The 9,440-nt window shown below is 36.1% G+C and overlaps 2 protein-coding genes across 2 annotated transcripts; one reads left to right on the forward strand and one right to left on the reverse strand.

Annotated features, from left to right (window-relative positions):
• Positions 1-584: 584 nt before the first annotated feature.
• On the reverse strand, positions 585-4,122 carry LOC147521293 (nucleoporin protein Ndc1-Nup protein). Its single transcript, XM_086605449.1, is given in 5 exon segments — positions 585-1,370; positions 2,068-2,451; positions 3,022-3,246; positions 3,572-3,790; positions 3,792-4,122. Coding segments are annotated over 5 exon segments (1,590 nt in total). The 5' UTR covers positions 4,080-4,122; the 3' UTR covers positions 585-896.
• Positions 4,123-5,321: 1,199 nt separating this feature from the next.
• Positions 5,322-6,769, forward strand: LOC147521294 (protein SLOW GREEN 1, chloroplastic-like). The gene has a single exon (XM_086605500.1). The coding sequence runs from the start codon at positions 5,578-5,580 to the stop codon at positions 6,535-6,537; it is 960 nt and encodes a 319-aa protein (XP_086461626.1). The 5' UTR covers positions 5,322-5,577; the 3' UTR covers positions 6,538-6,769.
• The last annotated feature ends 2,671 nt before the right edge of the window (positions 6,770-9,440 follow it).

Below are 9,440 nucleotides of genomic sequence, written 5' to 3' on the forward strand. Positions count from 1 at the left end.
TAGCTAATTTTTTAGCATATATGATCTTCCAACTACTTAAAATATTATCACAAAAAATTATTCAAATTCAAAACTTCCCTATCTAATGTGTCGTCAACAAATTAAAAAAATTGGCTAAAATTGTGGACCATTCATTTATATTAATTAACAGAATAGTATAACCTAACTCTCCAACAACCGAAAAGTATAATAATTCAAGTAGAAACAAAGTAGAAAGATGAAATCTGGTGACACAGGGATTTTAATGTTCACCATTTTTTATACTATATTTGACAAGTTTAAAAAAATTAATTTTTTTAATTATTTGCGACAATATTTAAAATAGTCCACAAAAAAAATTAGCCTAATTTAAAACTTATAAATGTCCTAATAATTTTGAGTTTGTTTATATGTTTTTCTAATATATGTCCCTCTACCCCCTCCCTTACATAATTAAGTTCGTGGGCCAATGTTTTGTTTTTACTATTGCACTTTTTCTTTTTTCTGTTTTTTTTGGGGGTGGGGGTGGGGGGCAACTACTGAATTCCAGAACCCGTCAATTGTTAATGACCACAAGTCCACAACACAGCATCAAAGAGAAACCCTGTATGAACGGAACCATCTGATAGGCATCACAAAATTGTACAACTCAAAACAAAGCTCAGATTGCCTCTTCACATTGACTGAAAAATAAGTTCCCTTAGTAACCACGCATTACGGTCTACAGTTTGTATAACATTTTTTACTGACTTCACCACCGAACAGGGAGAACCTTCAGTTCCACCAAAAAAGAAATCAATGCAAGCCCCAATTCTCACCCATCTGCCGCTATCCAAAACTCCAGGCAGCATCTTGCCATCTTTTGAAATGTTATATTTCCAAAAACAAAAGGTAATCCAGATCTCATAAAGTTGCAATTAGCTGGCACGGAAGTCCATAAAAAGACTCAGTTTCTGTAGAAGCATTTCACGTGTGCCATACAGTGGCTTGTTATCAATGATCCAGTCCTTCGGCAGAATCCCAGCTTTTGTGCTTCCCAACATCTCATCGTGGAAAACGGACACAATCAAATAGATTGACGTCCTAAGAACATCAGCCGTTGCATAAGCTTTGGCATGCAAAGGACCACCCCTTCTTTTACCATTGAAGCTCGTGGTTCCAACTCTTTTACCTGCATTCAGTGTAGCCCATTTAATACTAGTTGGGCCAACCAGTTGTGGGGCTTGCAGGTGCGTCTTCTTCCCCATGCACACCTCAACGGCAACCAGGGAAGACAGCAGGGTTGAAACTACTGCAGCATTGCAGCCCGCAAGTTGAGCAACTCCAAACCGATCATCTTTACGAGAACGTGCAGTCAGAGCTGAAACAGTCCTCGCACACCATACACACAGCTGTGTAGTATCATAACAACTAACTATTAGCTTCTACACTTTCATATAGCAATTCAAAAGGCAAAACAAGATGAGCTTTAGCTAAACTGTATTTACTATTTCCTATGAATAGGATAGTATACTCACTACGCCAAACACATTGACGTCGATGTGTTAATCAATCGCCAAATAACCAAATATATTAATTAACAGAATAGTATAACCGAACTCTCCAACAACCGAAAAGTATAATAATTCAAGTAGAAACAAAGATGAAATCTGGTGACACAGGGATTCAAATGTTTGGGAACTGAATGACAAATCGTTAACTGATGTATATATCTATGTACGAAGAGCCGCTCACACAGAGGGGTTGAAGAGATGACTTTTGATGGAGATGATCTCTCCAGCATGGAGATCACCATCACTAACAATTGGATTGTTCAGACAATTCAAACTTCCTCAAAAGTGGATAACTCATTATCTTTGAAAGCTGAAATCAATCAAGGTCATAAATTTTTTAAGAGAAGATTTTATGTGAATATGATTTCTATAGTATAAGCCGACACTTGACGCTTTCCCGTGTGCGCCCCATGAGCTTGTGTCATATATGTGGCATAATAATCTGATCCTCTATATATATGATCTTTAAACTTCAAATAAGAAAAATAAAAAACATCATCACAAGAGTGAATGTCGGTTTAGTCAACATTAATACCTGGAAATCATTGAAAGATTCATATAGCTTTAACTCGTTGACTGTTTCAGTTGGTGAACGTAACTGATGAGATAATTGATCTGCCTTTTCTGTGGAGCTACCTTCCAAACCTTCAACTAGCAGTGACGTCATCTGCTCAAGAGGCCTCAAGCACACTGCTATAACTCTTCTGTAAGTCTCGCCGGTTTCTTCAAAGAAGGCAGCTCGGCGCCAGCTGTCAACATTGCTCTCACAAACCATACATAGATCAAGATATGCAAGATATTGTAGGAGAGATTTGGGAGTGCTCTCCTCCAACGCTGCAAGGAGAGGTTCACTTGGATTTGTTTCAGCTGCTGCAGATCCCTTTGGTGGTGCAAAACTGCACCTCTTTGTATGTAACACCTACATACACTCACCAGACACATTGTCAGTCAAAACAAAATAAAACCTTGTTAAAGAAAAGGAATGCTTGCACAAGGAGAATCCAAAGCTTCATTTCCCTTGTGAATGAGGATGTTTCATTTGAATGGGAAATGCATCTACGAACTAAGACATCTCAACAAGGTTGGCACACCGAAGCCCACATGCAATTTACAATTACATCAGTGAGGATTGCATAAAGTTACAAATCTAAGATACAATAAATAAATGAAATAAGTTTCTCCCATGTGACTGAGACTATATCTATAAGAACTGGATTACATATCACATCTCATAATCTACACTAAAAACAATGTCCCCTCAAGTTGAGCTACGAATATTAATCAAACTTCCTATTGTTCTGGGCCATCACGCTCTGCGCTCCCAAGGAATATCATCCCGCAATGACACCTTGATAACAATTGGTGAACTCAACTACCTACTAAGGTGTGCAACACTGTTTTCACGAGGGACTGGAATTATGTTTTCCATAGATACAAACTTTTTTTTTAAGAAAGTAGTATAATAATGAGAAAATATAGAGAAAAATACCTGATGTAAATGATGGCTCAGTTCCCAACAGAGAGAGACTGCAATGCTTCCGACATAAAAAATTAGTTGCTCCATGATAAATTTCCAAATTGTACCCCGGCTCTTAAATTGATCTGGAAGAAACACCACCATCACAGCTGAGCATAAAAAACTCACACTGGATAGCTTGACTGCTTTTGTAATAGCTGAAGGGATCCCCATCTTAAAGCTGAAGAAAGGAGGACGCTGCAAATAAACCAATTTTTTATAAGGTAATGAGACCTAAGGGCTAAGGCTGTCTGTTTCCATAAAATATAACCCCTACCCGACCATGATCAAATCCATAAAACTAACATATAATTGTTTCTCGATTCACTACTTGATCAGCTCAAGCTCCAATATAAAACAGGTAGGCTGACAATGTAAAGCGGTACAAGAAAAAGCTAACTATGATGTGTGTAGTGCGATTTACCCTACATTACTACTATTAGCAATGCTACGCCCTTCAAAGTTCCAATAATAAAAATCATAAATTTAAATGTATATATGTCAACTAAGAATGAAAACTGACCTGAATAATCGGAAACGATAACACCCAGCGTTTAAAATAAACATAATGAACACCATAAATCAATCCAAGCACAAAACCCCTAAAACCTAACCCAAACAACTGAAACTCATCAAACAAATCAGCATTCCTAGAAACCGAAACAAGCGAAAAAGCCCCTGAAACACCCGAACACACCACAAACAAAACAAACCCTAATGAAGTCTTAACCCGGCGTCTAAAAGCTGGGTGAATTGAAATCAGGTGAGTTAGTTCCAATTACTGAGTTGATGAGAAATCTGAGGAGTGAAAGGGCAATTTGGTAAAAAGAAGCTGGGCGGGTTGGTGAAGGGGAAGAGATAGTGGAGAGAGAGTAAGAGAAGAGGAGAAAAGAGAAGTGGAAAATGAGGAAAGAGATGAAAGTGAAGGGTGAAAATAGGGTTTTGGTGAAAATGTAAATTAGGGTTGAGTGGATTGATTGCCATATTAGAAACCCTAGAAATCTGTTTTCTATTATTTCTGGTGAAGCCATTTTTTTTTTTTGGTTTTTTGGAGGAGGCGGGAATATAAGCTTTGGTTGTTGGTTTATTCTATTAGACCCATTGAAGATGGGCTTTATTTGGGCCCTCACTGGGCTTGGATGAGCAACAAAATTATTAGAGTCTCTACAAAATTATTAGATAATTGCTAAGCAGTGAATGCGTGAGCAGAGGGTGGAGAAGAGAGAGGGAGAGGGAGAGGTGAGGACAGACAGACAGAAACCTACCAAAACTACTTTTTGGTCTATATACTCCCACTTCTCCCAAAAACGTTCACTCCGCTCACTTAAATATAATGCGCTATTGAGATAGTTCCCCGATAAGCTTGTTCTTATGTAGTCTTACATTTTAGCTAAATTTTTGTAGTCCGTCAAAATGGCGAGACATCAGATTTGCAAACACTGAGTGAGTCATGTCTAGTCCTCCTCGGATAGTTCGTGCCTCTGCATCAATACAATACAATAATCAAAGTTATTCCATAAGGCAAAACATGTTTATACTTGTTTTGTGTTACAATCCCAAGAGTCATATGTATGTGGTGAGGTAATGGCAATTGTTATTTATTTGTGGGTGTAAATGGTTGTTTTTTGAAAAGGATTTTTCATTGTTAGTAATGAAAGTTGCAGCTCTATATATAACATAGTAGTGGCAAAATTTTGTAAAATAGTTTTATCATGTAGGTTAAAACAAATAGTACTAATAATAGAGCCGATTAAATCTGTTTGGTTCTAGTACTTCGTTCTAGAAAAAACGACTAAAAAGGGTATCAAACTTTATACGTTTTGACAATATAGAGACCAAACTTATTTTCTTGACAGTTTGAGGACCAAACTGTTTGATTTTTGTAATGTAGGAACTTCCGTCAAATTTCTATAACACCGTTTATAATTTGTATTAATTTTCATTTTATAAATTAATACAAATGAAAATTAATTTGTAATGTTGAAAAAAAAAATATAAATTAAATTGTAATATTGAAAAAAATTAATATAAATTTTATAATTTGCAATGTTAAAAATATATATATATATAATATATATATATATATTTATATATATATATATATATATATATATATTATATATAATGTTTCTGTTAGAGAAATTTAAAAATCAAACATTACAAAAAAGTTTGGTCCCCATATTATCAAAAGGTGTAAAGTTTGATACCTTTTTTAGACGTTTTTTGTTAGTCATAATGGAAAGTTTAGAAACATACTAGATGTGTATGAGCAATGGAAGAGTGTGAGGATTATACCTCATTGTATGTGAACATTGTGAAGACAATTGACAATTATACTCATGTTTTAATTACACTAGTGTTCTATACATATAATTCAAGTAACAGTGAGAAATTCTAGGTAAGCTGTCTCTCTCATCCAGCTGAGGAACTACAACAATAACATTGACTTTAAAACCCTTGTTCCACCAACTACAATAACAAAACCCCATCTCAAAACCCTCATTCTAGCCCAACCTCAAATTATCTAAAATGGATTCAATAACCAGATTTTCTCTTATCCACACTCTTCCATGCGCCCCATTCAATCCAAAAACAACAACAACATCAACTTTCCTTCTTTCATCAAATTTCAAATCTAGGGGCAGACTTAACTTTAAGGTCTCATCTAGTTTCAACCCTGAGTTTGAAAAAAATGGGCTAGTCCAAAAGTTACAAACAACTTCTAAAGTTTTAATCTTTACCGCAGCAACAGCTTTAATGCTTGGTAAATTTTCTCAACTCCCTGCCAAAGCAGAGTCACCACTTACTAGTACAGTAACTGATGAAGAAAAAGAAGTGAAAAATGAGGAATCCCCACTTACTGAGTTTATTGAATCACATTCAGAGGCAATTGATGCATTGAAGTCTTTACTAGAACGTAAACTAGAAGACGGAGAAGACGAAGAAGCGTTGAAGATTTTGAAACGTTTGATTTCAGCCCAACCGTTGGAGTTAGAATGGAAATTTTTAATGGCGAGGTTGTATAATGAAATGGGCGAAAAGGACGGAGCGAGGAAGGTTTATGAAGAGATATTAGTTCAAGACCCTTTGTGTTTCGACGCCTTGTTTCAAAATGCATTGTTGATGGACCAATGTGGAGAAGGACAAGCTGCATTGCGATTGCTTGAAGAGAAATTGGTACTTGCTCAGGAAGAGCAGAAGGAGAATGATGCGAGAAATGTTCGTTTGATTATGGCGCAAATTAAGTATCTTCAGAAGAATGTTGATGAGGCGTTGAGTAGTTATGAAGAGCTTGCGAAAGAGGATCCCAACGACTACCGGCCTTATTTTTATCAGTTTGTGATTTATAGCTTGCTTGATCGGAATGAAGAGGCGAAGGCGCAGTTTGCAAAGTGTCGTGAAGTTTGTCCAAAGGATTTTAAGGTGGAAGGATTTGTGCAAACCCCATTATCAAGAGCGAAGCTCTTTGGGTCAGGCTTGGATAATTGATTTTAGAGCATTGTTTCGGTATTGATAATAATTGGAGGTGAGTACTACCTGAGGCATTTTTATACATGTTCTGCCTTTGTTAAATTTTGTTATTATGTACTTTTTCGTGTTAATTTAGAAATAATGGCATGCCCTCAAAACTCAATGATAGCATAATTGGAGAGTTGTAGAATGGAGCTTGTTTTTCAGGATACTTCTTGTTTTCTAATAATATGTTGCTTTGTTGATGTAATTTGAAGCTTTTGAAATCTCCATGCGCTTCTTAGCACTTCAACAAGTTTTTCCTTTACTCTTGCAATGCATCACTAGTCTCAAGTGAATACGTTACATTTTTGGCTAGGAAATATGTGTGATGTAAACTATATTGAGATAGAGTTGACCGAAGTTGTTTATTGCCCAAGAAGATTTTGTTTTACAAGCAATAGTATAGATAGAGGATTAGCTCGTTGGTGTATGGCCGCCTCCCCCTCTCGAGACAGAGTGCACTTCATTAGGATTTAGGCATGTGTTTAACTTCCGAATGTAACAAAAAACTATGAAGATCTTGTTCGTGAGTTGCTACAACTTTCATGCTCATGAGACTTGCACATTTAGTGAACGCGGATGAATATTGAAGTGAACAGTTGGAAACAAACCCTTTGTACTAGATGAGTATGTAGCTCCCTGCCTCAATCTTAACTACAACATTGAGATCCTCGGAACTGTACTCATTGGATGTACCTTTTTCTGAAGCAACCTCAAAGTGGAAAAGGATCCATACAGGGACATGGATGTGAAAGGAGAATACCTGCGTAAATACTAGTATTATCTCCAAATTGTAGTACAGTAATGGAACTCCAACATTCCAAACTTGGTAAGATATGTAGGAATTTCGGTTACAAATGCTCTAGTTGAGAATCAATCAACTGCATTTGTATGATAATGTACAGTTAGGCGAGATAGTATCACCCTGCTGCATAGCCCTTGGGATGCTTGGGGACTTCAAAAGGAAGAGATACTGAACCCATAGCAACAATCGTTCCTGAAGTAGAGTTTTAGCGACAATTTTTTCTTTTAACTTGATAATTGTGATTATCTAGATAAATCATATGAGCGTGTGAGGAGGGAAACAAATAATGGACAGCTGAATACAATCAGATGGTGTCAATGAAGAATTTGTACAATAACTCGTTGAACAAAAAGTAGAAAATAATGCAGTTTAAGTATTTCCAAGTTCTATAACCCTTCTTTGCAGTTGCGGAATATTTGTCAATAATCAGTACTTGGATTATTTCCATTGTTCTGAGGCTATTGGATACCTTCTAGTTGCTCTGGATTGAAGAGATCTGCATCTAATCTAGGAAGGAGAGAACAACATTCCTGCCTACCAACAGAAGACCCTCTCCTCTGCCTACCCTCTCACTTTAAAGGAATTTCATCCCTTCTCTGTAAAGTTTTTATGCCCTGATAGTTTTGTCATTCTTCTTAGACAAGAATTCTATGAAGCTTGGTTGATGAATGAAATAGTAGTTTCTATTATTCTTAGAATGGACATTGAAGTTGAAGGAAATGTTTTTCTGCTTTTAATCGTTCCGAAATAATCATGAAAATGTATGAATTAAGTGAAAAAATAAAAAAAAATTCGGTAAAACCACGTTGAACTTTTTTTGAGCTATTGTATCTTCTTATTTACCGGAAATCCTAATTGGCTCATCTAAACATGAAAGGGTCAATACTAGTTAAACACCTGCTATGATTGCAATGGTTGAAAATGTGAATTAAGTAAAAAAAATAAAATAATAAAACTTTGAAACAATTGTATCTACTTATTTACCGAAATATACTACCTGATGTGTTTGGTTGACACTGGGTATAGATATCTTGTCAGCCAAAAGTTGGATTGCAACCTCTCCGAACCTCTTATTTGCACAGGGAATGCGTGGGTAAACAGACCTGTAAATCTATCGTTAGGATAATTTCACCATCATCTTTTATATGCACTTTTTGTTTAAATCTAGGTAAAGGGGTGACATCTGACAACAATTGACACTACGGTTGCTGATGGCCTTGGCTAGATTAATTTTCATTGGGAACTCTCTATCAATGAGTGTCTCAATTCCATGACTAATGCAAGTACTGTTGAGATTTGGAGATTCCATAGTATTGTCAATCGATTTATTGAAAATCAAAGCCTATTTGATAGTTCTGATGTGGTTTGTTTATGCTTATAAGTTCCCTACCATTATCCCTCATTTCTGTTTTTCTATGAAACTTCTTATGGCTCAGCCTGAAATCAGTTTCACTGTCAAGGTCATATAGTGGTCGTAGGGGTCAGGGGATTGCTAGTTAAATTATTAATAGGAGTCCAACAATGTAGGAAGTCTCATTCTTTCAGTCCGTGTCTCCATAGAATGTTGATGCCAATCTTGTGCTATAATTCTTCGTGAACAATTGATACTGCTTCTGAAAAGCCGCTAAAGTCACAAGATACATTCAACTTTTGATGCAAGTGTTTGAGGCATCTGCTACTGCTAGTATTGGTCATTGGATTCTGTCTCATGTTTGCTATAAACCAGAAAAATAGCCTTATCTCAAATTCCTCACTTCTTACAGGATATGTATATTACAATTCACAGAAATAAAACGAGAATAGACTATAGGATGGAGTCCGAAGAAATATAAAATGCCATGCTCCACTGTCACTATTTATTCATAGAATATAACTTCCTTACATGTGATTCCTCTTCAAAAAATTGCCGTTTCTTGGTTCAGACTTCAGACTTCCGACTTCAGAGTTGATAAGGCCAACTGCTGATTGATAAGAGAAATTTACAAACCGCAACCGAGTTTTTCCATTTGAAGATGTCAGATCTTTGACAATTTTGTATTCAAATTGTCATGTTTAATATTTATAAAAAAATTAA

Source organism: Coptis chinensis, chromosome 1, assembly GCF_015680905.1.
Source record: "Coptis chinensis isolate HL-2020 chromosome 1, ASM1568090v1, whole genome shotgun sequence".
NCBI lineage: Eukaryota > Viridiplantae > Streptophyta > Magnoliopsida > Ranunculales > Ranunculaceae > Coptis > Coptis chinensis.